Source organism: Vigna unguiculata, chromosome 3 (genome assembly GCF_004118075.2).
Source record: "Vigna unguiculata cultivar IT97K-499-35 chromosome 3, ASM411807v1, whole genome shotgun sequence".
Taxonomy (NCBI): domain Eukaryota; kingdom Viridiplantae; phylum Streptophyta; class Magnoliopsida; order Fabales; family Fabaceae; genus Vigna; species Vigna unguiculata.
In genome coordinates, this window is record NC_040281.1 from 55432528 (window position 1) to 55459307 (window position 26780).

Genomic DNA, 26780 nt, shown 5'->3' on the forward strand with positions numbered 1-26780 from the left:
TTTATCTCTTAAATGTAAATTTACATTTTTTCTTGACACTACGGTTTAACTCAAAAGAATTCTATATGGAGACCCGCACATATACGATATACGAGTAGTAGTTTTTTCGTATCTTATCCATTCAATAAATATTCGTTTAATATATGTATTTATATTCGTATAAGTATCTGTTATGCGGGTATTCGTATATTTTTTTTTTAAATCAACGAATATTCACGGGTACCCGCGGATACATATAAATAGAAAAATTTAATATTTAACAACAAATTTTAACTATAAATTTAAATAAAAATATAATGTATAACATTTATAAATTTCAAACAAAGTGCAAATAATCCATTTAAATAGTATTGAATGACAGTTTACAAATTAGTAGAGATTTTTTAAACCAATTGATAAAAATAACTCATTCAAAATCAATGTGTTAATATTTTAATAATTTTTTTTAATTTTTTAATTTAAATTAGAGTATAGCGGGTACAGATATCCACGGGTACGAATACTATCATATCCATACTCGTTCCGTTAACATGCGGGTATAAAAAATACTCATATTTGTTACCTGTGGGTATCCATTTTCAATATTCATTTCTTAACCGTTGCGGATTTTATCTGCAGATATCTGCAGGTACGGTTTTTTTTACATCCTCGTATATAAGATTTGTAGTAAGTAATTAGTACTCACAAGTATTTATTATCCGCAAGAAGTGGACGTTTGAATATCCGTTCATAAATGGATCAGTGAAAATACCATATTATCTACAAATCGTTACTCGCAAAAAAAAAATCTATTTTATAAAATTAAAGGCTTAAATATGTATTTGGTCCCTATTTTTGTTGTTTTTATTCAATTTGACCCTCATTTTTGTTTTGTATTAGATTAGGTCCTCCTTTTCGTCAAATTTTGGTCAATTTGATCATTTTTACTAAAGGTGTTTAAATAGTTAACGTTTTGTAAAAGAATATGCAACGTGTCAGCTTCTAGTTTTTTTTTTTTGAATTTTTTGAGCTTTTTTTTGAATTTTCAAATTTTTTAAAATTATTTTAATTATTTTTTTTAATTCCAAAAAAATTGTCCACGTGCCAAACCATAATTGTACCACGTGCCAATGTTAGTGTCACGTGTCTGTTTATGGTTATATTATTTATTTTTGTTCAATTTAGTTATTCATTATTTTTGTTCAATTCAGTCCCTCTATCCGTGATTTTTGTTTAATTTAGTCCCAATTTTTATTATAATTAAACATTTTTCCCTTTCAATTTTTTTATTCCCAAATTTAATTTTTTTATGAATAATATATATATATATATATATATATATATATATATATATATATATATATATATATATATATATATTTAAATTGACATTATTATTAATTATTTTTGAAATTCAATTATAAATTGAATACAATTCTTGGATTCAAATGTTAAATAAAATATAACTATTTAAAATATTATTAAAATATAATTATTAAATGTTTTAAAAGTATATATTAACATTTGTAAAATTGACATTCAAATCTAAAATATCTAATATTTTTATTGCATTTTAGATATTAAATTAAAATAATTTTTTATATTTAAATGTTAATTTTATAAATATTAGTTTATTTTTCTAATATATTTTAATATTTGAAATATTTTTAAATATCAATTTTAAAAGTATCAATATTTTAGAATATAAATATTAGAAAGAAAACATTTAATATTTATATTCTTATAATATTTTAAATAATTGTATTTTTATTTAACAATTAAATATAAGAATTTTATTCAATTTATAAATAAATTCAATAATTTATAATTGAATTTAAAAAAATAATTAATAAAAATGTCAATTTAAAAAAAAATATTAGTATAATTTTTAAAAAATGGTATTAAATTTGGTGTCAATTTGAAATAGACAAAATTGATTCATTTTAACCAAAATTGGAATGAAAATGAACAAAAAAAATGAATATAGGGACTAAATTGAACAAAAATAACGATTATAGGAACAAAATTGATAAAAAAAATAATACAACCACAAACTAACACCTGGCACCGACATTGACACATGACACATTATGACTTGACACGTGGACAATTGTTTTAAAATTAAAAAATTGAAAAAAAAACAAGAGTTGACACGTGGCATGTACTGATAAACAACGTTGACTACCTAGACACAGTTAGTAAAAAGGACCAAATTGACCCAAATTTAACAAAAATAAGAATCTAATTGAACACAAAACGAGAATGAAGATAAAATTGAATAAAAGCAATGAAAATAGAGATTAAATATATATTTAAGCCTATACTAAATTAAATTAAAATTAAAAGTTTATATATATTTTGTTAGATTAAATTTAATTTAAACTAAAATTTAATTTTTATATTTTTTTTAATTTTATCTTAAAAATTTATAATATATATATTTTTTAAATATCACACGGTTATCCATGATAATATGCAAATATTTTTTAAACAAATATCCAATTAATGGATAAATATTTTTAGGATTAAATATGTTTTTGGTCTCTTCATTTCCAGTAAATTTTGGAATTAGTCCATTTTGAAACTTTGAACCAATTTAGTCCTTTATCGTTTGAAATTAGTATATTTAATCCTTCTAATCATTTTTTTTATTTTTTTTAATACAAATATTGGTTAAATATATTTTTAGTCTCTTAAATATCAACCTAATCCATTGTCAGATCAGATCATATAACATTATGTAAATTTTTACCATCTTATGTAGCCACCGGCGTATCAGATCATCAACAATAATAACTGAACTACGTGGAAATTTGAAAATATTAAAATGATAATAAAATTGTCAACGTAAAAATATCTAATAATAAAAAGTCATTAGTGCATTCTGTTGTATTAATGTATTTTAACGATAATACAAAATGTCACCTTCTAATTTAAATATCAACATGTTGTCATGTAAAGTCTTCATTCTCAGGCGATTTAAATATTTATCTACAGTAGTTTGATATTAATTAGCCAAAATGTTCGGTCCCTAATAATTGTTACGATATACTTTGTATAGTTTGTATTATGAAATATAAAGTATATTAATAACACAAACTATATCCTAACCTTAATTGACATAAAATTTTACTCATTTGAAGGAAATATTATACACAATCATAGATCACAATAAGTATTTTTATCACATTAGATCATGTCAATCATGTCGAAAGCGCACGGCATTGCTATCAAGCATGCTTACAGTGATCATTTCATCTTTTACTTTTGTGCAGGATATGAAACTCATAAGAAAAACAACATTAAACCCTCGTCCTCCTCCAACTGGAAGATGTTTTTGGTACCATGTCGTCACACAAACTAATATTTCATAGCTTACAAGACAGTTTCAAACATGACAAAATACTCATAAGCCTCAAACCTCGCCCCACTTTCCACCCCTAAAAAAAATCAAACAAATAAGCCCCATTCGAAAATCTTTTGTACATAACAAATACTGGATTCTCCAGTTTCAATGAACCCAAACCCATGGATGAATGAGAAAATCTAGAAAAAATAATTACTGCAAACAAATGGATAAATTTCAAAGCGAAGCACCCGTGTAATTTCTAACGTCAAAGATACCAGTTATTTTGCTTGGCTTTCTCTAACGAAAGTAACATCCTCAGTTACAGTTGATGATGAAAGAAGGTGCTTTTCTTGCTCCTCATCTATTTCTGTTGACTCGCGGGGTGTGGCAGGTGAAAGAGATTCAACAAATTCATCTTCTGCAAACATTCGTAAAGACAGACAGCAAAAAAGGATGCAGATATCATTAGTAAGATGGAAATTTAGTACATGCATCATCTGTAATACATGTTGACTCGGAAGACAAAAAGAACATGAGATATACACACCTGAGCATTCATGGTATTCAGGTAGCTGTTTAACACTTGTTACTTGGAGACTTTCAGGAAGTAGACAACTGCATAAAGCACCTACAATTTTTACCAGAGGCTGGACTTAGGACTATGCTTATTGTATTTGAGGAGGAAAATGACATAAAATGTATAGAACAGAACTAGAAGAGAAAATCGATGCGTTCGATTATTACTCTCTGTTGATGAAATTACAATAGCAGATATCCAGCTAAAAGCAACTGATGTTTGATATTTTCGAAGTAGTTTTCTTTGCCAAGAATAACTTGAAAAAGCTGATGGAGTGAAGTTTAAAATTTATACATTGGCAAAACATGATATCATTGTCAGATTATATTCTAGACAACTGGCTTGAACTCGATTCTAATATTTTGTTATGCATAATAGAGCCTATAACTTGATGTTTCAAGACAGTATTTTCTCTCCTTGTCTATTTCAAGCATGTGTTCAGAAATATGTGAGTCCTATAATGGGCCTAAACTTTGTATGATGGGTTGGGTTGATAGAAGCATGATGTTACAAGTGTATCCCTGAAGAGATGAAAAGAGACCAGAAAGCAACTACCATCTAGTTCACAATAAGAATTCAGAAGACAAATACAGAAGAAAAATGATAATCACGCATCAAAGTGTAAAAAATAAGCTTACAAGGAATTTCCTAGTACGGTTTTACCTAGCTTTGCAAGCCGATTCACCCAACCTGGGATTTGTTTCCCAGTCAATCTATTGGAGAGATCCTCTGTAAAATGATTGCAGTTCTTAGTTATAAGGTGATAGGTATCTCCATGATACTCAGCAGCCATGTTTTCAATAAATGTACGAAACTCAGAAGCACTCATATTAGTTTGACCCAAAGTGATGGAACATCTATATATGAATCCAGGGCACTTCCTTGGCTCCACTTCAAAAACTCCACTTGCTGGGAAATCATGGGCTCCAAATCCATACTCCTTACCATGCACTGTTTCAGAATAAAAGAAACAAAGCAAGACAAAAAGCTTTAGAGCATTAGATATACAAATCAAAACAAGAGTTACAACAGCATGAATGACAAAAGACTTCTTCTGGGGTATCTTCAGAACAATTCTGACAAAATAATGATTGTTTCCAAAAATCATACAAAAATGAAATGTTTGAGAACTCAAAAGCTATTAATAAAGAGTAGTGTATCAAAAGGATCAAAATGAGTAAGTTTAAATATTCTAATTTTCGTTTTATTTATTTTATTGAAAACAGATTCTAAATCAACCAGGAAAACCACTTCTAGATGCATGAAACCTCTTATACACACAACATACAACATATCCAGAAAGGACTCTAATATGATATAATGATTTTGATGATAGCAAGGTCTGTATTGCAACTGAAGATGTATGCACGTTAGCTTACATTTGACAGTGATATTGTAACTTTTATTTCTGGAAAATTAGGGAAGAACGAATTGATTTCATTGCATTAACTCCGAACATATACATAAGAGGAGTTGTATTCTATTTTTGGAAATAAAATCTCTCTATTCCACTCTAGAATCCCTTAATTCATGGGACTTTCCTAATCTACAAAATGAAGAGATTACAAGAATATTAAGCTATTTTATCAAACAAACTGGTTTTCGACAAACCAGCTTATAAGTTGGTCGACAAGCCTATAAGTCACTACTAGAGTAGCTTGCCAACCACACTCATAGTTTTACAGTAGCTTTCCAAACACACTCATACTTTTACATCCTCTTGCAAACGGTAAAATACGATTTAGAGTACATGGGTTACTCTGGTTTTAAGTCTTTGGACACAATAACGTGGATTAGGAGAGCCAGACATGAAGATTGCAAATATACAAAATCTGCCACCATAAGCATAAGATCAAAGAAATTGAGCTGCATTTGAGCTATTTTAAGTTCAATAGATGTTTCAGTTCTCCAACTTGTTAGCCTTACTCCAGCCAACCAACCTCTGTCATATTGTAAAATAAATACTGTTGGTACTGTTTCTGAATTCAAAGTCATTACTGAACATCATAACGTCATTTGTCTTTCTCATTCCAGACATGTAATCTGGATTATTTATGATTGTTGCTGTCGATGTGTGAAATACTTGGGAAGCTTGAATCTAGGGTTTCCCGAATGGTAAGAGCTTCCTTTGGTTTTTTGTAGGAAAAAAAAAAAACGTAGGTAATGTTAAACTGTATAGTTTAAGGAAATTTGTAGAGTTTTTATAGACTCAATTTTTATTTACTTAATAAAAAATACTAAAAATCTATTAATGACTTGAATGAACAACATAATACTCTTAACACAAATATAATACAGTGTTTCACATTTATAATAAAGTCAAGTAGCAAACAACAATACTAAGATTTGATAATGTAATAGGACTACGAGAGATCAAATTATATAAATGTCGTAATCATGTATAAATTCATAAAAACATAAGTTAGTAGAGTAAAAAGATTTCAAAATCTAGCTAATCTTTTCAAATCATTTTGAGCCCTTAATTAAAAACATTGTGACTATGGAGTTAGTGAGAGGGAAAAATTATATGTGATTTGGAACTTGGTACTGGAACCTAGTGTTTGTGCGGCAAAAGTTATATGTAATTCCAAGACACTGTCACTAGTCTATCTAGAAAAGAGTTTTCCAATGAGATAACTTATTTTCTCTATTTAAAATAGTAAGAATATAAGAGTTAACTTGGAAGTAAGAGAATCCTAACTGCAATAACTTGATTGTAAAAATGTTTATTGATTATGGTGGAAAAAAATTACCAGTTTAGCAGCAGAAAGGATGCAGAACTATTAATCATAATATCACCTTCTCACTATTAAACTACTCAATATTTTTTGTCTTACTAAGCATATCTTTTACCCCTTTGGATTAAAACTAGTTTCCCTCACAGTGTTTCGCTTATATTGATTATCTAAAAGAAAGTTGTGAAAATTTAGTTTCCATTAACTAATATTATCTAAAAGAATTTCTTCATCTCTTATCCCATTAAAAAATTTACCTCAACTTACCTTACTGAGTTTAGTTTATAACCATTGAATTGACATGTTTGTTTTTCGCACTTATGAAGTTAGCTCTCGAATTCAATATCTGAGAAGCCACAAGCTGGTAAGGTGTTGTTAATCACACATTATTCAGTAACTCAGGGTTATACTCATCTCTCTGCTCTCTCAATTTATGGAGAAAAGTTGCAAACAAGCACTCAAATAAAACATACATGATATCACAGAATCGTGAATTAGGAGCCTTCTCAAAGCAATACAGAGATAGAAAAATTGAAATAGAAAAACTGTACACTAAATCAGATCTGGTACAAACATAAAAGCTAGTTAAAAAAGTTAAAGGAAACAGAGAGAGACCTTCAATGCCAGAATGAAATATGCCAAATCCAAACCAGTAGACGTAATTATTGACAGGGGTGAGATCGTAGACATTCAAACGCACGAGTGTGTTGATTTTGCTGTTGCTAAGTTGGTCATCGCATTGTGAGGTGGAAATGGACTTCGAGGCATTCTCCACACCCATATTGTAGCAGCAATCTGAAAATTACCGAACCCAACACAAACAGGACAACCTTACAAATGAAATTACCAAAAGAGGAAAGTAGTTACAAAGGGAAACACTCATTCCATGGACATGGAGCGAGAAGAAGAAATCATACAACACAGATCCATGACCACGACATACCACGCTGAAGCGACCAATCTTATGAAAACATTAGACTTCGAGTTGATTGAGATAAGCGGTTGGTTACTTTTGAGTCAAAAGACGTGTTTGGCTCTCTCTGCTATTGTTGGGTTGAGACAACTCTTTTTGTTTTTTTTTTTTTTTTCTCCGTGGAGTTCCACCCTTTCAGTTTCCTCAATTTTATTCCCTGTCTGTTGCTCTGCACAAGACCAGTTGTTGGTCTGAATTTTAGTTTACTGTACAAGTAAAATTAATTTAATCCAAACAATTATACAGAATTATTTTGTTACTAAAATAAAATTTTAAAAAAGTAATTGGACATATAAATCTAGAACTAATTTATGTTTTTTGAATTTTTAAGAATCAAATATCCTTTTATTTTTAAAACTAAATTCACTCAAATGTATACTTAGTTTATATATTTTATATTTATATTTATATTTGTATACTATTTTTTTTTTAATTTCATTCTCTTTATAAACTTATTTGAGGACTAATGCTATTGTCTAACCGTTGGGAGGAAATTTTTTTATAAAAAGAGTAATTGTAATTGTATTTCTATGTTTCCAAAATAAAAAGAAAGTAAGAGAATTATCAGGAAAATATTATAAAAGAATTTAAAACTGTGTTTAAATTAAACTAATCAGCATCTTATATATATATATAGTTTAAAATCAACTTAAATTATGATGTAATATTATTCTAGTAAGATTATATGTAATAAAATATTAAATTATAAAAGTAAACCATATATTACTTACATAATGATGTATCTTAAATAACAGGCATTATATTTTATAAAAAAAATTGTCGTATGAAAAAATGTCAGATTATATCCATATTCTTTCCTAAAAGTTTATCAAAAATTTATTTTATTCTAGAATTTATAAAAATTTTACATAATCGTATTGTTCGGGATGGATTTGGATTCCATTTTTAAGAGATTTAGGAACTAATACTAATTTTTTTCTACATTGTTAAAGAAGAAAAAGGTAAACAAATTATTAATACAAATATATTATTTGTAGAAACGAGAGGACCATTCATTATAATAACATGCTAATGAACTAAAAAAATATTTAAAGTAAAGAAGACCAAATATATTATATAATTTATTTAGTTTTAATATTTTGAAAATATTTTTTCATCAATCTCTAGTTGATAATAATTAGGAAAACTTTTATACACTTCTTATACTTTCAAAATGAATAAATATTAATGAGACATGAAACTAACCTACACACAAGTGATTAATAATACCTCTAACTCAAAATCTTAAAGTAATGAATTTATGGGTCTTCATCCTTATATGATGTTCAACTAACTCATTTCTACTAAATGTGAGACTTAGACTAACATTTTGGATTCTTAATAGTTCATGCTAGCATTTGAGTTATTTACATCGTTTGATATGTTTTTGTTTTAATGTTAGTTGAAAAATGTGTTTGATGAATAAAAAAATATAACATAATTAGATTAAAATAATTATATTCATTTTTAAAGTTTAAAGATCAATGTATCAAGGTATAAAACATAGACGAATCTCAGTTTCGTGTCAAAGTTAAAAGAGAATATGGATGTGTGTATGTGAGAGAGATTTGAAAAGTGATATTTTTAGTTAAAAATGGTTATATACCGATAAATATGTATTTGTGTTTTAAAATAAATGTTGATTATTTTTTACATGAACGAATAATGAATTTCGATATTAATACAAGGGATTAGTTAAAGGAGATGAGAGTGAAATTTTTACAACAAACTTAATAACGAAACATGTCATTATTTGTTTAAAGTTGGGAAAAAATATATAAGACCTAAAGGAACTTTCATGTACACTTCCTCAACGAAATCACCATGGAGAACCATGTCCTGTGCATTCATGTGGTGAACATGACATTTTTTTAATTATTACCATTGTCAAGAAGGTATGTATGGTCACCATTTGTGCCACTGGGGTTCGTCATAGTCTATTTCCTTTCTATGATGATATACAAATATAATATGTCTCACTATTTCCTATCTTTGATAATATACGAATATAACAAGTCTTGTTTTCAATCGATTTATGCTTTCATCTGAATAATGTTTTATTTTGTATACCCATTTACTTTTGAAAGCTTTCTTTTTGAGCAATCCATATTCCATGTCTCAGTCTCTTTAAAGTCTCTATTTCATTACAACACACCAATTAGAATCAATCCTATGCACAGTTAAAATTCTTAGGTTTTTTCCTTGTTGTTGCTACAAAATTTTGATGTTTGACAGAAAATTTTCATTATTTACAAAGTCACCCAAATTCTATTCTAGTAAAATTTATTATTTGTTGGGCTTATTATGCCCCCTTACGCTACATTATCATTCATTAATGTTTAGTTCTACGTTCAAAATTCAAAATGTATATACCTGGATGTGAGGGGTTGTGTTGAAAATCTCACGTCGACTAGAGATTATAAGTGAGTGTGAATCTCATTTTATCAAAATTGTAGGTCAAGTTAAAATTAAAATTCACTTCTTACGTTGATATCAAGATCCCAGAAAAATTCTAAGGAAAATTCAACCAATATTTTTAGAATCATAAGAGATTATGACGAGAAACAATGGTGGTTAGTCAGATGCTTTATCAAACTCAGGTAAGCCAATAGAAATATTTGGCATCACTCGAGCATAATTGCAATAATTTTTTCATATCTTAAATATTTTCAAAATCAAGGATTGTCTTCGTGAAAGGAATGCCATTCTTTAGGCTATTAACACGGGAGTGAAACATTATATGACAATTTAGTTTGACAAATGTTAAAAAATTATAAACATAATTGTTAGAATGGAAAATATGTCACTACTACGAAAGAGGACAATATGATTTTAGATGATAATTTGCAGTTTGATAATGTCATTCTTTTACCTCAATTAAGGAAACTTAATTTTTGTATCATAATTAATTAATATCTTTAATTGTATCATTGAATTTAATCATGAATGGTATGCATTGAATAGCTATAATGACAGTATCTCAATAATTTTAATATATCTTGTATGTATTTTGTCGTTGTTTAATAATATGGAAAAAAAATTGTTTATTTAATTATGGGGTTGAAGCCCATAATTGAGACTTAATATTTCATAGTACGAAAAATATACATTTTTTAATTATTTAATTAACATTTGAACTGGTATATGGATAGAAAGAAGTACAACTATAAGAATTTACAAAATACAAGAATGTACCCATTATTCAGAAAAGCAAGACAAAAAAAAAAAATATATCATTAAATATAAAGATATATTTTTACCTTAAAAACGAGATTGTACACAGTCAAATTGCGCCTCTCACCCTCTTACAATTTGTAGTGTAGATTTCTAAACATCACTTTATATCTCAGCTACATTTATCTAAATTAAAATCAAACCAATTTAAGATAAATAAATTATAACAAAAATTAATATATTTAATATTGCAGAAACACAATATTTCGAAAAACATATATCCTAAAACTTATATAATTTAGAATACATTATTGAATTATATAATTTAAAATATATTATTTAAAAACATATTTTAAATTATGTAATTAAAATATAATTTGAACCTGAAAGTGAATAATGTGTTCCACCTTCTAAAACGTAATTTTCGTCTTAATCAAACTTTGATTTCTAAATTAGAAATAGAAATTAGATTTTAATATGAAAAATATTAGACTTTCGAATTCTCGTCCCTGTCCTCACCTCATCTAATTCTCCGTTTGGGGGAGTCCCCGTGATTCCAACGGCAAAACCAACGCCGAAGCAGGAAAGAACGACAATAGAAGAAAGCATATACTAACCCTAAAAATAGCAATGGCGCAAAAAAGGCCTAAGCGGAAAGCGAAAACGTTCTTCTGATCATCCATTCCAACAGAACGATAAAATTGCACAAGGCCTCGGACCCACCAAGCGCGTCTGTACTGCCCCGATCGTCCCAATCTCCGAACATATTCGAGGAAGAAGAATTGAGAAGATTAACGGTATTCTTCGCAATTACGAATTCCATTATTTCATCGAATAAGCGTTTTTCTTCAATTTGGCCGTTGAAGAGTACGTGCAGTGCTACTCTGCTGCAACGACAGAGGATGATGTTGAAAACAGCAAAACGACATGTCGTCACGTGCCTCATCGATAAGTAAAACAAACTCCGGTTCGAAACGCAGTCGTTTTGCATTGACAATTATTATTTACTTGTCATAAACAGTGTGTATTTTCAGCACTTCGCGACTTGTGTGTTGTGGTGCGGATCAGTTGTTTGAGAAAAGGTGTAAGCATATTTATTAGAAGACAAGACATGAACCCTAGGCCACTGGCGCCATTGGTTAGGATGGCTGCAGTTATCTTCGGTGGAGTAGTCACTCTCAACTTGACTTCCACTGTTACCATTAAATTGCTTCGCTTTGCGTCTGAGAAGAAACGGGTAAGGATGAGTTCAACTTCATGACTTTATCCTATTCCTTTTTGGAAATAGATGTAATGGAACGTTTCGTGGCTTTATATGTAGGAAAAAGTTGCGTTGCCGTGTAGGGCTTGTAGAGGGAAGGGGTTTTATATATGCAAACTGTGCAATGGGAATGCCACCATAGCTTGGTCACCCATGTTCGACCCTATTGCAATTAACCCCTGCGTTTGTCCTACTTGCGAAGGAAACAGGTCTGCTTTCGTTTTGTTCTGCTTCATTTTATGCCTAGTTCGATATTCGATGGGGATTTCAAAATTGGGGTATGCTTTCGGAGAAAATGTTAGATGTGTAAGTTGTAGTTTTCTTAAATTCTAATACATGAATTCTACTGATGATAAGCACATAAATTAATAGAGGGAATTATCTTCATTGTGAGAGATGTAATGAAAATAATTTCTTCAATTTTTCTTTTGTCCAATCTCATTTCTTAGCCTTTCTCTTTTGCTCACAATTTTTTTTTATGGTTAATAGTGAGTAATCCATTATACCAATTATGTCAGAGTTAGAATCCTTATTTCTTTTGAAATTGGTGATTATTAGTTTGTTAAAAGATAGCTTCTCTTTTTAGTATTTTCTTAAATCATATTTAGATTCATAATTATATTTCACCTACTAGTATTTTATTAAATCATGTTTAGACCCATAATTATATTTCACATGAATCACAACAAACATGTATGATCACTTTTTTTTTATCATAGATACTCATTTTAATTTTAAAAATATGGTTAAATTTTAAAAAGATGTTAAATAAAAAAACGATTACTTAAAGATGAAATTAGCAATATAATTATTTTAATTTAAAAAACAGTTAGCCTACTAATATTGAAAAAAAAAATATGTATACCAGAAAGTGAATCCACCCTTTTATATAATGTTAGAAGTTATGATCTTTTGGACTGTTTGTAGTTTCCTAATGTTTCCTCTTAATTTTGTAGGGTTCAACGTTGTTTGAACTGTCTGGGAAAAGGTTATGACTGACTATTGTGAGATTGTGAGATGGATAGTGCTGCATTTATTTTGTTCCTTTATGTGATGGATGATGATTAAGCAAGTGACTTGATCAAGATTATTTTGAGTTCTGAGAGCTTCCACACAATTACCATTTTTCTGCTCTTCCCTGGTTCTGTAATAAATCTTGGCCTACAAAAATGTGGAAACATCGCAACCTTTTCTGTGGCTTGGCGGTGCTCCTTGGTGATGCTGACGGGATTTAAACTTAATTTGCCTGTAGAGTGGCTTTCATCACTAGCTTACAATTATAACTTTAAGTATATCATAATTTTTCATGTTTTTGTTTTTGTTATAGCTTACAGAAGTGGGTTGCTTTTTGTTTACACATCATGTCAGGTTAAGTTGTGTAAGAAAATAAAATTTCTAGTATGGACATGAAGTTGCAGTGAACAATAGTCTTTGAAGAAGTATAAGTTAAGGACCGGAAAAGTTGAACTCATAAATCTTAACAAGGCTGTCAGCCAATGCATTTTAGCAACGGAAGATATGACTTTAGGAGAGCATATATGTACTGAACAAGATTATTTTGTGAACCTCAATCCTTTGTTCTGGTAATGTACTCCTTATCATCAAAGAATTTGTAATTGCTTCTCCAGATGACCCCTAAGCCAAAATTTTCTCCTTCATGAGCAGTTCATCCATTTTTGTTCTTATCCAAAACAGAGTTAGTAGACACTTAGTTTAATCCAATGTTCTATTGATTGCCTCTTGCTTAACATTTCCTCTGACTGTTCGAATTGGAGTTAAACAAATTTTCCACTCACAAAATACTCAAAGATTGTAGCATGTGGTACCATTCTTCTCAAACTTTTTATAATCACTCTTATGACTCTCAACCAAAATACTAGAGCTTTTCCCACTATCAATCAAAGCCCTAACAACAATCCTAGCATTTTTAACTGAAATTGTAATCTCAATTTGATTTCAACATATCCATAAGAATAATCTGCCGAGGAATCGTGTTATTCCTAATATTTGTACATTCATAGCTATGGAGCACAGGCTTAAGCTAGTTAAGTAAAGGCGGTTCAACGTATTATTTTATACTTATATATATATATATATATATATATATATATATATATATATATATATATATATATATATATATATATATATTACTAAAATAGGATAATTGACATTTCTTAATCTTCATGTTTCAGCATTAAACTTCTAAGAAATATATCATTTGCTTTTATTTGGGAGTAACGCACTCATTCAAGATATGCCATACATTACTTAACTTTATAGAGAACATGTATCAAATATGAAAAAGGAGTAATGGTTATAATATAAAAGACATTTTAAAGGCATATAAAGGTCCATTTACAGCCAGGATCATAAAAGAATATGAGATTCTAACAACGTTATGACATGCTCAATTATCTATTGATCTATATGTTAGGCTCTTTGATTCATTATTGTAACTCATCATATGTATTATATGTCTCCTTATCCATACCTATCTAGTGACTATGGTACACAATTATCATTGTTTACACATTACATGTGGATTAGTGCATTTCTCATAGTCGATACTGTAGTACATGCAACGATTTTTATGATAAAAAATTATAATCCGACTATTCGATATAACGATCTATTATATTGTGTTCTTAAACATCGTGATTCAATCATATCACATTTTAATTGGATATATATCTTTTTAAATTTTCACATATATATTCATAATAAAACAGCGCATTAGGATGCCCTCAAAGATTTTGATTAATTGCACAGTTTATAAAATATAAAATATTTTAATAGATTTTCATTGTAAAAATAATATTCTTAGAAAACACATAATAATTTTATTTAATTTTTAAATTAAAATTGATTTTAAAAAAGTTATTAATTTTAAAATCAATATCAAACTGATATATAAACATCCAAAACTATTATTTTTCAAAAAACAAAAATGGATTTGAATTTTAAATCAAATCGGAATATTTAAATTTAAACTTATAAAGATCCAAAGTGATTTATTAGAAAATATAAATATAAATTCAATTTCAATCTAATTATTTAGATATAGATTCGATTTGAATTAATCCATCGAAAAGCATAGAAGCCGCTATCTTCAAGTAAGTAGTTGCATTCCTCCTATCATATTTCACTCACAATACCCCAAGAATAGTATTGTCTTTTCTTTGGTTTCACAGCAAATGAAAATTTTTATACTCCTGTATTCCTTTAACATATGTTATAGTCCAGTTTATTTTCACTTATGGCATCACAATAAAATTTGAAAATTCAAATGTATAAATAGATGTGAGAAAAAAAAAAACTCAAGCATAAAAAAATTAACATTTTTCTCTTAATTTCAAAATAGCTATGTCCCCCTAAAAAAATATGACAACAGCAAATTAGTTGAGGTGTAGTGTACATAAATCAAGTTAAAATGGCAAACATATACAATGGTTGCGCACAAGTCCTCTCCTAGTTCTTGGACTTGAAGAGTGCAGGAAAAACATTTGATTCAACTTCATTGACCACTGCCACCACTGCACAAGCCTACCAAGTCGATGAGTGTTGCGTATAACAAATCAAGAGACAAGTGACCTAGGAATTTTCTATACTCAGATGCACCATCGGTGATGTTCATATGAAGCTTTTGCTCCTCGGCAAAACTGTCCTCCATGACCAACCACCAAGATATACACCCTTCACTATCTTCCGGATCAACACTTGCAACTAGGCCTAGTGTTTCACCCTGTTCTAGCTCAAAAGACAAGCATAAGAAGTCCCGATTTGCTTTTATCCCAACCATCAGAGCTTCCTGATATAACCAGTTAATAATTTGGCTCGCAACCTGCATGGTTTCAATTGTAGAAATAAACAACTTTTATTATTACAAGTATGACTCCATTGTGAGTCAGTTACATACATGCAGTTCTCCATTTAAAAGTCATTGCAAGGGCATCAAATTTACCTGCTGCAGAATAATCACTGGAAGATCAGCTAAGTTGCAGTTATATTTGTTTATTGAGTGGGTTTCCTCAATTTTTCCCTTGAACAGGCCTGCGACATTTGGAGAACCTTCCGCTTTAACATTGATACAATTGTCATTTACCACCGCCTTAATCCAAAACTGACGCTTGACAGCATTTTTCTCCAAACAATCTGATGTTTTAATTTGGCTACCACGAAGGATAGACTGGGGAACCTCCATGTACAGAGTCCACGATGAAGCCCGAGAATGCCACGTGGGATTAGAAATTAACTGCAGATATGGGACTTTGGATACCTGCAGGCATCAAAGACTTAACAAATGTCTATTTTTCAACCAGCTAAAATTTAATTTTGAAAAGAGTAATACCACGTTTTCCAGCTCCGCAAGAACTTTGGCTGAAAAGATCCTGTGAGACAAAGACATAAAAAAATGACCAAGAAGATTGGATCCACCATCCTTTGTCTCCTTTGCCTGAACCCCAGACAACCGACTTCCAGAGGAAATTAGTTTTTCACCGCCTTTTCCGAATATATGCTCATGAAAAATCTGCTGAATGTAAATTTCATAGCAGATGGAAAACAGCCCTTTCTTAGGGGCATTCTGCTTGGCTTCGCGCTTCATTCCGTCAGACGATTCTAGAGGTAACATTGCATTTTCTGAATTATTGGTGACTTCATTTTCAACAGTGGAATGTTCTTGACCATTGGCCACAAGTGCTAAGTACACAGAGGTTCCTTGACCTAAACTTAACTGTAAATAGTTTTCCCGTATTCCAGTCACACTAACACCCGTAACTGTGGTAAATGCTTCTCGATTCACCAAATCAAACACCTAAAAGAATAAGAGTCAAAAGCAACAAACCACCAACAGGAAATGGTCAAAGTATATAGGACAAACTAGCCTGGATACAGTAAAGCAACAATAATAATAATCAAAGAATTCGTTACCTGCTCATTGAAAATTGCTTCATGTACTTCGCGAAGGAGTGTATGTGTTTTCTTAACACACTCTTCATCAGATGAGGACTCTTTGCCAGTTTCACCCAAACTATGGTCAATTGAGAAACGAGACTTGTTTTGCTTGGAATTCCTCAGTATATCATCTGATTGTGCACCAACAAAATCAAATTGGAGAGAATGGCATAAATCAGGAGACATATTTATTGCCAGCATTCCAGCAGCATCATGATTGACTCGAACAGTGGACATAGACAATGACCGGATAATAGAAGCTTGATCGTATGAGTTATCAAAGAGATCAAAGGTGAAGCCTTCATTCCCTGGAACAATAGCTGCCTGACGTTGCCGTTTAACCTTCCAATTTTGCTGCAACCTGCCCATTTGTTAGGACATGTGATAGGTATGATGTGAGCTAAGTAAACAACCAAAGGAGAGTTTCTTTAATTCATTGGTGAAATGGACACAGGCAAGAACCAGCTTTTTAATAACATGTTCTCAAATATGTGCAAACATCAACCCATATAAATGAATATTAAAGTGAAAGTTAAGAATTGGAATTCACCTGATAAGGGCACCATAAAACCTAGCTTCCCGAGCAACCTGTTGTTCGAAAGCCTTGGCAGATTGCTTGAAGTATTTTCCAACTTGCTGCACATGGTAGAAAGCTTGTTCAAATATTTCATAACATACCACAGTAAAAGCTAAGAAAATTGTCACATAGGCAAGTTTTGAGAGACCCGAAACTAGCCACTAGTTGAGTCGTATTCTTTTTATTTAAGCAAATAAACTGGCCACAGTAAAAAGGGGAACTAATCTTGACTTATTATGAATAAAAATAAACATTAAAAAAGTAGGATTTTTCTTTCAGAAAAAAAGAAGATAGAAGAATATTTACACGGTAACATTGCAGCTTGGCGGCTGCAGATACAGCCAGATCAGACAAAGCTTCATTTGGTAATAGTTTTGGTCTTGTCATGCTAGCCACTGTTACTGCATCATTTGCTTCCACCTAAGCACAATAATTTGAACAAAGCATATTTGTATTGTCAGCCTCTACCTAAATTACAGTCACACTGAAAACAACTATGCCAAAAGATCCCAAAATAAAATCTCAATCAGTATTCAAAACAAACTTGTCACCCAAAATTCACAAAACATGGTTATAAAGGGGAGATTTCCATTAACACCATATAAGGATGATGCCTCGTGATGAAACAATGATAATTAGTTGCTCTAGCGTTCTCAGTTGAAATTATAAAAGTTCTCAAACACTTGATTCCACTTTAAGAATGAAACTAACACCCTCTCCTATAAGCCACAAAACAAGCATTTTCTTCTAAAGAAAGTTCCATTAGAAGCAATCTCTCACCAGTGTCAAAAATTAAATACCCTCAAGCTTACTGCATTGTTTAAAACAGATACCCAGGGAGAAAATTAAACTATAAGGGTTCCAAAAGAATAGAGAAAAACATAAATATCAGTTATTCAATGCAAAAGGCAACATGCACCACTCACGGTATTGATGAGATCAATGATGACAGAGAGCTCCTGATGTGCCAATTGCAAATTCTCTACCATGCTCTGCCATTGCCATGGTGTTGAGGTCTCCTTGGAGCTTTTCTTCTGCTTCTTCTTCTCCTCATCCTTCTCAATGGCCCAAGCAAAGTCAATTCGCCTGATTAGAGAGAGTCGCTTCTCTTCATAGTCCACATCTCTGCAATAAAATAGGGCCAATGTTCTCGTTCTTGTAAATTTTTTAAAGGGCATCATCATTAGCAAAATGTTTTCTCTTTAAAAACAATGAGGATCAAGAGGAAAGCATACGGTGGGAATCGTTCCATTCCATTTTCTTCAATGGAATCCAACCGCTTGATTGGTAGCTTATCCAGGGAGATTTGCAAGTCCATGTTGTCATCCATGTTCTCAGAAAACTCCACCAAATCCTATAACTGTTTATGCTGTAGCGTGAAAGTCTGGCTCAATAGTAAAACATTACTTACAGTCAAAGCACAACTCAGCATGAATTACATACTACTCTTCCAATATGCGCAGAAGACAGTAACCAACAAGACAATTAATTCCTTGTTGATGTAATACACATGACCTGTCTAGAAGAGTTTGTCCATATGCACCTATAGAAGAGAAAAATAAGAAAATTGAAATCAGTTTCTCCTTTAAGTTAAAATGAGTTTATGCGTAAGCTAATCTGTAAACACTCTCTTCTATAATTTCTCTAAACTTTTTTTATTTTTAACTTGTACACAAATTATTTTAGTTTATAGAGTAATTTCTTCTTATCTTCTTATTTTTCTCTCCTTATGAGAAAGTCTATACACACAGACTCCAGTTAGTTTAATCATACATAAAATAAACATAATAATGTGTGCATATATGAATAAGTAACAATAAATCGATCCAACTCAGGAAAAACACTTCCAGTGTACAGCTGTGTTGAGACAACATCATAACAAATAAAAATGCACACAAGAATACTTATAAGAAGTAAACAGTGAGCAGATGAAAGAACTCAAGCTTATAATATAAAAATTGAACACAATTGAACATCAATGTAAAACTAATGGTATCTGGGCAAACAGTCCAAAAAAGATTGGAGTTAGGGAAAATGAGACCCAAGGACAATTGATCAGGTAAGACAAAAGCACGGATTTTAGTTTTTAGTTACCTGAGAAAAATAAGGTGCGACAGAAATGGAATCTTTGAGATTGTAGGAGGTAGTTGATGAGATTCAGGTCCTGGAGTTTTGAGTGTCACGCCACCACTCCTTCAACCGAGTCTTCACAAACACGAAAAGGAAAATATATATAATTCAAAAAACACAAATACAAAAGAAACAAAATCCCCAACAAACAAGAACCACAATCCCTAAAAGGAATTGCAATTCAGAATCCAAAATAAACGCCCAACAATCATAAAAGAAAAACAACAGAAGCACAAATCTTCACCCTACATAGGAGTGAAGCGGATGTCGAAACTAAGAATTAATGAGCAAAAATGCACACTCTGGGACGCCAAGGCATTCAGTTTGCAGAACTGGGTCTTGTAGGCAGAGGGGGAACCTAAGATGCAGCTATATAAAATATATTTTGCAGACATCCAAATTTATAAAAATGTTGTGCTAAAATATTATTCAGATAATATTTTATTTATTTTTCTTAATTATACTTTCAAGTTTTATTTCTATTAATTTCATCTGAATCTAGTTTTAATTTTTTTAATTTTAAACAAAAATTGTCTTTTACATTTAAAAATAACATTTTATTTCTCAAACCTGTTGTGCATGCCCTAGAAATAATACTTGATCCAACTCGTACAATTAGACATTGCTAAAAAGAAAACAGTAACAGTTAAAAAGTTATTGTTTTTAGAAAACATGACAGAGTGATTAAAATTAAAATAAATCAATAGTTCATGAATAAGTTTTTCCATATTTTTATTCCTTTTATATAAAATTAATGTGTGTTTTTAAATTATATTATTTTATACGTATCATTCATTATTATTGTCTTAAAAATTTTAGGTTAAGATTCATCATTAGTCCAATCAAACATCATTTAAAAAATAAATCAGTTTAGATGATATTATACTATTCTTAAATTATACATAATATTATAAAAATCGAAAATATTCAATGTAGAAATTTATTTATTTTATTATATCATACAAAATAAACAAATAAGTAAAAATATTATTATATTAACAAATTTAATGCTCGGAAAGTATTCAAAATTTCTGAGCCAATTTCAATCAAGTTGAGTGGTAATGATATCTCCAGTATATCCCAAAAAAATCTCCAGATTGATTCCATAGTGTTTAGTATTAGTATGAGAAATATTAATATTACTTGTTTATATAAAGATTTGAGTAATTCTACAATATTAAAGGGTTTTTTTTTTCTTGTTCCCTCATTTGAAATGTTCTACTTTCTATGTATTCACAATTTTAAAAATAGTATTTTGTTTTCTTATCTAAATAAATATGTCATCCAATAGTAATGTTCTTTCAGCAAATAATATAAGACAAATAAATGAATAATAAATAAACAAAATAATCTTTGATATTTTTAGCTATTTGTAATTTTTAATAGATATTTGATGAATTTTGATCAAAGTCCCTTTCCATGATATAAAACATAACATTGATTGTACAATTATTCAGAAATATCACCCTTAATACTTATTATCACATAGAGGGCAAAGATAAACAATTTATAGATATCCTTATTTATTTATTTTACTTGTAGGAGTACAAAAAATTAATGAAATGAGAAGAAGAAAAAAAATCAAATCTACTCATATCCTTTTGTGTGTGTGTGTATATATATATAGAGAGTCAAACAAGCAGTGCATTTCCTGACAATGAAATTTAGTATTTTCCTTGAAATATTAATCTTGGCATCGAAACAGTAGGAGCATCACATTGTAGTCTTGTGAAATAAAATTGGTGGAGAGTTTCAAATCATGCTATCATCATGTTTTGAGAAGAATGATAATAAAAACATGTGTATTACAACAATTAGGAAACCTGTGTGTCCAAGATTGTGCATAAATAAAATTATTACATTTTATCCTTATTATAACTATTACTATGTCTTATTATAATTATTACTATGCGTGCTATCTTTATCTGAATCCTGGGAGAGTCAATCCAGAGATGAGGACGTGCTATCTTTATCTGAATCCTGGGAGAGTCAATACAGAGATGAGGACGACCCTGGAACCATAGCATTTGTGTTCAATTGCACTTATGCAAATGTACCCGTCTCTGGTGGTGAATCCAAGTCAGACAGATATAAAATAATTGGAAACAAGGATTGAAAGAAAAATTATTCTTCAGGACAACTCTTTCGTGAATTGACTAAAACTGTCGATAATTAAGTTCAGTGACACAAGAGGATAAGGCATCTTTCACTTGCATGTTATTGGTGTCCATATGAAGGGCATCTTCATATAGCCTTTTAGCCTGCTGTAGTAACTTCACCTTCTCTTTACTACTTCCTGGCCTTAATTGAGATCGCTGCTGCAATGCGACACCCCATCTAAACAAAGCTGCAATTCAACAGGTTAGCAGGACTTCTTTTCAATAACAAGAGGACCTTGGAAACACTTAAAAAGGGATAAATGAAAGAGAAAAATTGATAAGATCAATGCAGGAGAAGTGTTGGTATCCCGGAAATAACTTTTTCAGGTTTAAAAATTTCCATGATCACAATGTCATCAATCATTGCGAGCAATTAGCATGGAGTTTGTGTTAAACTGTGAGCGTATCTCAGGCTGCAGTGCTTGTGTATGTCATAAAAATATAATTTCCTATTCTTAATGCCGTTTTTCCAACATAGATTTTTTATGAAATTATTATTGAGCTAGATACATGCTTTTGACCTTAACAGTCCATAAAAGGCTATAAAATTTATGCAGAATCTTTGAACATAGTATTCTCTAGTTGCACCTGTACGTGAAATCATAAAATGGTAAGTTCAGAAATTTATAGACATAATACCATCTGGCGCATAAACATTGCCTTTTAACAGCATAGCATCGAACTTGTCAATTGCCGCCAGGAATACTCTTTCAGCCTCAAATGCAGCACCCTGTGATGTTTGAATATAAATTAAATTTGATTTGGAAACAGAACTTACAGCAAAGGTATGCATTAGCAAACTGGAAGAAGAATCATGTCAAGGAAACATTAAAGTCACAAAAGCTTTAATATTAAGTTAAACAAATTACCAATTTGAGAATCAATTTAGCAGCATTCTAACATGTATTCTAATGAGAAAAAAAACACCCTAACAAATTGAGGAACAGAAAAGGTAATTTAATGATGTCAAGAATAATGCTTACCGGACCAATGTCTGCTATCAATTGGCCTCTGAAAGAAAGAGCAAGACCCCAATTATACAGGGCTCTCACATCATTTGCATCAATTGACAACGCCAGCCTATACTTTCTGCCTGCCTGAACTAGTAGCTCTTCACACTCTTCACAAACATCAATAAGAAATGATGCAATATCTTCTTCACTAGTGATTTTATTCCTCAGTCCCTTCAATATTCTACCATGTTTTCCAGACGATGGTTGGATGCTGCCAGAAAGAAGACTTCTCAATTCACGACTAAACTTCAACTTTAATTCTCCATGAAGAAGGTAAGTGTTTCCTAACTGGCCTACAGCCAACAAACTCATGGGCTTCAAGGCCACAGCTTTGGATAGTATGTTTGCAGACCTGTATAGCATGATTTCAGCTTGCTCTTCATCCTGCCTGACTTTTATAAACTCTTTTGCTTGTTTTAAAAGATCTGTTGCTTCATCAAGATATCTATCGAACATCATATCATCTGAAATCTTTGCAGATGAAGCGGTATTGAATTCGTTCTCGTGTGCAGGCAAATCATCATCTGCAAGGTGGTGACGATCATCGTAATTCACTGTATCATCTTTATATTGGGACCTGTCAGAACCACCCTCCCTCAAGTCACGAGAAGACCTGAAAGTCTTTTGACCTTGGTTGAGAAGCTGCTCACGCGTAAAAGAGGACTCACTTTCCATGCGTTTCGTTCTGACATTAAAGCTCTCAGAGTCAAGCAGATTGTCATGGGATTCCCACATGTCTGTTATGCTGCTGGAATCCATCTTCAAAGAGAAGCTACGGTTATTTGTGAACCTCATTCCTTTGTTCCGGTAACTAGGCTCTTTATCGTCAAAGAATTTATTTTTGCTTCTCCGTATGTCCCCCCTAAGCCAAAATTGTCTCCCTCGGGAGTAGTTCTTATTCTTCCACTTTTTTTCATATCCAAAACAGAGTTAGTAGACGAGCTTTGAGTAGGATCCAAATCCAACTCACGATTTCCCTTATGTTCATCAACAAAATTCAAAGCCCTGTCTTCTATAACAGGCACTGTACCATTTCCTCTAGTTTGATCCAATGTTCTATGCACCGCCTCTTGCTTAACATTTTCCCTGACTTTGGTCGAATTGGAACTAAACAAATTTTCCCCAAACAAACTGCTAAAAGCCTGCAACATCTGGTCCCCACCTTCTCCAACTTGTTTCTTTCTTTTACCACTCTTATGGTTCTCAACCAAAACACCACCAGAGTTTTCTTCATTGTCTATCAAATCCCCAAGTACATTCCTAGCATTCTTAAGTGAAACTTTAATCTTATCTGTGACTACAACATAACCATAAAAATCATTCACCCGAATCTTATTATTCCTAATAGCACTTTCTACTTCACTCTTCAAGTTACTGACCACAAGATCAAGCTCGTCAAAAAATTCCACCAAACTCCGCAATTTTTCTGAAGACAGCTTCGAATTCGAATTGTCCTCCTTTTCCCTCCTCTTACTCCCGCTCCCACTCGCCCTCACCTCACCGAAAGCTCCGTTTCGGAGAAACCCTACGGTGAAACCAACAGCAAAAACCAACGCGGAAGCAGGAAGAACGACAATAGAAGAAACCTTAACCCTAGAAATGGCCATCGCACAAACGAGGCCCAAGAGGAACACGAAAACGTTCTTCCTATCATCGATTCCAACAGAAACGAGAAAATTGCGAAAGGCGTGGGACTCACCAGGCGCGTCTGAACTGCCGAGATCGTCCCAACCTCCGTACATATTCGAGGAACACGATGAAGAAGCGCACCGAGCTCTCAAGGAAGAAAACGAAAACATGAGAGGCTTGGAGCCAAGGGTCCATTTCGCGCTCGAACTGTGAAGAAAAGTGGGTTCAACGGAAGGAACGCCAAAGGGAACAAGCGAACTGTGAGAGTTGAGGAGATTAACGGGATTCTTCGCAATTACGAATTTCATTATTTCATCGAATAGGCGTTTTTCTTCACTTTCACCGCTGAAGAGTGCGTGCAGTGCTACTCTGCTGCGACAAGGGAGATGATGTTGAAAACATCAAAACGACATGTCGTTACATGCCCCAGCGAAAAGTAAAAAAAATATTCCAGCTTGAAACGCAACCGTTTTTGATGGACAATCATTATTTACTTACCATAAACGGTGTCTATTTTAGTACTTCCTGACTTGTGTTTTGTAGTGCGGATCAGTTGTTTCGGTGAGAAAAGGGGCCACTTATGCCATTCGTTATGTCCGAAGTTATTTTTTTTAGTAAATATTAGTTAGACGTTATTTTCTTATAATTTTCTTTAAGACTTTTTAGTTAATATTTGTAAGAAAATTATTTTATATCAATTAACATTGTTTTTTATTAACGTTGGACAAAATTATTTTTACTTTTAAGATATTGATGGTTGAAGATTTTGTCAACTATTTCATCAATGTTGATCGAAAACTTCTTCTAATTAACCTTAGTAAAAAGAATAATCATAAATAACATTAGTTAAAAGTTTTTCGATTAGAATAGAAAAAAAAAACTAATATTGACAGAAAACAATATATTTGTTGATCATAAAAATAATCATTGCAAATATCGATAAAAAGATGATTACGACATACTTAATTTAAAAAATGTAATTCACACTAGAAAAAATAGTTTTTTTCCGATATTAGCATACAAAACTAATTAATATTAAGTATGAAATAATAACGATCTAAAATAATATTCTAACAACTAAAATAACAAAAAGGTTTTTATCAACATTAATAAAAAAAAAAAAACTTGATTGACATATGTCAAGAAGTAGTTATTTCAACAATACGTTTCGGTCTTAATAAATAAAGTTAATATTGTCAAAAAAACATAATTAAGATGAGGAAAATATATAAAGAAAAAATTATGAATTTGAAAATATGAAGAAATTTAAATTCTTATTTTTAGGTGAAATTTGGTATTAACTAACTTAAAGTAATTTAATCTCGACTTGAGCCGTGATTCAGATTGATTTTCAGTTTGGATGACTCGATTCGACATTCAACCTATGTAAACTTAGGTTGAATTTTGACCGGAGTTAATTAGGTTTCGTATCATGTTAGTTTGTCTCGACCATTAACCTAAACGATCCAACTTGACTGTTTCAAACTTAGGCACTAGTCAACCTGTCTAGACCTTTGTTTCGAGTCGGATAGTCTCGATCTTTGGTACATATTAGTCTGGGCTAGCTCATCTTGACTAGGAGGCAAAATGGGTTGGGATTGACCGATCGACCCCTTAGTATGTCCAAAATGGGATGTGCCTGTTTGAAAATTTCAACTCATCAACTCGTTTTACCTTAACTTGTGTATCTTATCAATTCGATGAGCCAAAATGCAAGCTAGCTCGTTAACGATATTATATTTTTTAAAGGTGTTAATATATACAATATTATAATTTAAATTACTAACACTTACAAATTAAGTTCCACTTATTTGTTATAATAGAGTAATTTAATATGTAAATGTAAGAATTATTTTAATTTTTCTAATTAAAAACATTAATTAATCAATTAAAAGTTTAGAAAATATTTTATATGATCAAATATGCTTTTAATATTCATTTGTATGTATATTCAAACAAAATTAAAAATAAAAAGTTTCAAAATTTTCAAAACAAATTGAACAAGTTAAAAGAATTTTTTTTTTGAGAAAGTGACAGGCCAACCTGGCCCGACCTGTCAGCCTGTCATGTGTGGGGGCACGTTATCACTAGTGATCAATTTTTTTATCGATTATCTCGACCTAACATTTTTTTGACAAGTCGAATTGACCTGTTTTGCCACTCATAGTCTTAATCGTTTGTCTTGACATTTTGCTCGAGTTGGCCTATGTCGACATTCAACCTGGGTGATCGCTCTTGATCTTCAGCCTTGGTCGACTGTTATATATC

General features: G+C 31.1%; 4 protein-coding genes across 10 annotated transcripts; 1 reads left to right on the forward strand and 3 right to left on the reverse strand.

Annotated features, from left to right (window-relative positions):
• Positions 1 to 3143: 3143 nt before the first annotated feature.
• LOC114178662 (deSI-like protein At4g17486) lies at positions 3144 to 7771 on the reverse strand. 3 transcript variants are annotated; one of them, XM_028064696.1, is made up of 5 exons: positions 7558 to 7759; positions 7256 to 7435; positions 4569 to 4856; positions 3876 to 3956; positions 3144 to 3746 (listed from the first exon to the last, which is right to left on the reverse strand). In XM_028064696.1, the coding sequence occupies exons 1-5, from the start codon at positions 7568 to 7570 to the stop codon at positions 3607 to 3609; spliced, it is 702 nt and encodes a 233-aa protein (XP_027920497.1). In that variant the 5' UTR covers positions 7571 to 7759; the 3' UTR covers positions 3144 to 3606. The 3 variants fall into 3 exon arrangements, with proteins under 3 accessions (XP_027920497.1, XP_027920498.1, XP_027920499.1); XM_028064697.1 differs by having other exon boundaries at positions 3331 to 3746; positions 7584 to 7771; XM_028064698.1 differs by having other exon boundaries at positions 3331 to 3746; positions 7256 to 7470; positions 7584 to 7761.
• Positions 7772 to 11260: 3489 nt separating this feature from the next.
• Positions 11261 to 13675, forward strand: LOC114178663. 2 transcript variants are annotated; one of them, XM_028064699.1, is made up of 4 exons: positions 11261 to 11739; positions 11822 to 12024; positions 12109 to 12354; positions 13005 to 13675. In XM_028064699.1, the coding sequence occupies exons 1-4, from the start codon at positions 11715 to 11717 to the stop codon at positions 13041 to 13043; spliced, it is 513 nt and encodes a 170-aa protein (XP_027920500.1). In that variant the 5' UTR covers positions 11261 to 11714; the 3' UTR covers positions 13044 to 13675. The 2 variants fall into 2 exon arrangements, with proteins under 2 accessions (XP_027920500.1, XP_027920501.1); XM_028064700.1 differs by having other exon boundaries at positions 11269 to 11739; positions 12109 to 12257; positions 13005 to 13401.
• Positions 13676 to 15375: 1700 nt separating this feature from the next.
• Positions 15376 to 20093, reverse strand: LOC114178661 (mediator of RNA polymerase II transcription subunit 17). 4 transcript variants are annotated; one of them, XM_028064695.1, is made up of 11 exons: positions 19961 to 20093; positions 19676 to 19786; positions 19025 to 19124; positions 18817 to 18935; positions 18508 to 18706; positions 17888 to 18001; positions 17555 to 17640; positions 16981 to 17365; positions 16400 to 16864; positions 16013 to 16327; positions 15376 to 15892 (listed from the first exon to the last, which is right to left on the reverse strand). In XM_028064695.1, exons 4-11 carry the CDS (start codon positions 18909 to 18911, stop codon positions 15566 to 15568), a joined length of 1986 nt encoding a protein of 661 aa, XP_027920496.1. In that variant the 5' UTR covers positions 18912 to 18935; positions 19025 to 19124; positions 19676 to 19786; positions 19961 to 20093; the 3' UTR covers positions 15376 to 15565. The 4 variants fall into 4 exon arrangements, with proteins under 4 accessions (XP_027920496.1, XP_027920492.1, XP_027920495.1 ...); XM_028064691.1 differs by having other exon boundaries at positions 18817 to 18941; XM_028064694.1 differs by having other exon boundaries at positions 18817 to 18950.
• Positions 20094 to 21358: 1265 nt separating this feature from the next.
• Positions 21359 to 24920, reverse strand: LOC114177896. Its single transcript, XM_028063486.1, has 3 exons — positions 22854 to 24920; positions 22510 to 22600; positions 21359 to 22058 (listed from the first exon to the last, which is right to left on the reverse strand). Exons 1-3 carry the CDS (start codon positions 23676 to 23678, stop codon positions 21868 to 21870), a joined length of 1107 nt encoding a protein of 368 aa, XP_027919287.1. The 5' UTR covers positions 23679 to 24920; the 3' UTR covers positions 21359 to 21867.
• Positions 24921 to 26780: the final 1860 nt, after the last annotated feature.

Coding starts and splice junctions, on each gene's coding strand:
- LOC114177896 (XM_028063486.1), bottom strand. CDS start 23,678: ATGAGGTTCACAAATAACCGTAGCTTCTCTTTGAAGATGGATTCCAGC. Junction 22,601..22,853: donor TGATAGCAGACATTGGTCCG/GTAAGCATTATT, acceptor CAAACATCACAG/GGTGCTGCATTTGAGGCTGA. Junction 22,059..22,509: donor CAATGTTTATGCGCCAGATG/GTATTATGTCTA, acceptor GTTGAATTGCAG/CTTTGTTTAGATGGGGTGTC.
- LOC114178663 (XM_028064699.1), top strand. CDS start 11,715: ATGTCGTCACGTGCCTCATCGATAA. Junction 12,025..12,108: donor TTGCGTCTGAGAAGAAACGG/GTAAGGATGAGT, acceptor CTTTATATGTAG/GAAAAAGTTGCGTTGCCGTG. Junction 12,355..13,004: donor TCGGAGAAAATGTTAGATGT/GTAAGTTGTAGT, acceptor TTAATTTTGTAG/GGTTCAACGTTGTTTGAACT.
- LOC114178661 (XM_028064695.1), bottom strand. CDS start 18,911: ATGGATGACAACATGGACTTGCAAATCTCCCTGGATAAGCTACCAATC. Junction 18,002..18,507: donor TCATTGATCTCATCAATACC/GTGAGTGGTGCA, acceptor TATTGTGCTTAG/GTGGAAGCAAATGATGCAGT. Junction 16,328..16,399: donor TTGCGGAGCTGGAAAACGTG/GTATTACTCTTT, acceptor TGATGCCTGCAG/GTATCCAAAGTCCCATATCT.
- LOC114178662 (XM_028064696.1), bottom strand. Junction 4,857..7,255: donor ATTTCATTCTGGCATTGAAG/GTCTCTCTCTGT, acceptor ATTCTGAAACAG/TGCATGGTAAGGAGTATGGA. Junction 3,957..4,568: donor GAATCGGCTTGCAAAGCTAG/GTAAAACCGTAC, acceptor TAAAAATTGTAG/GTGCTTTATGCAGTTGTCTA.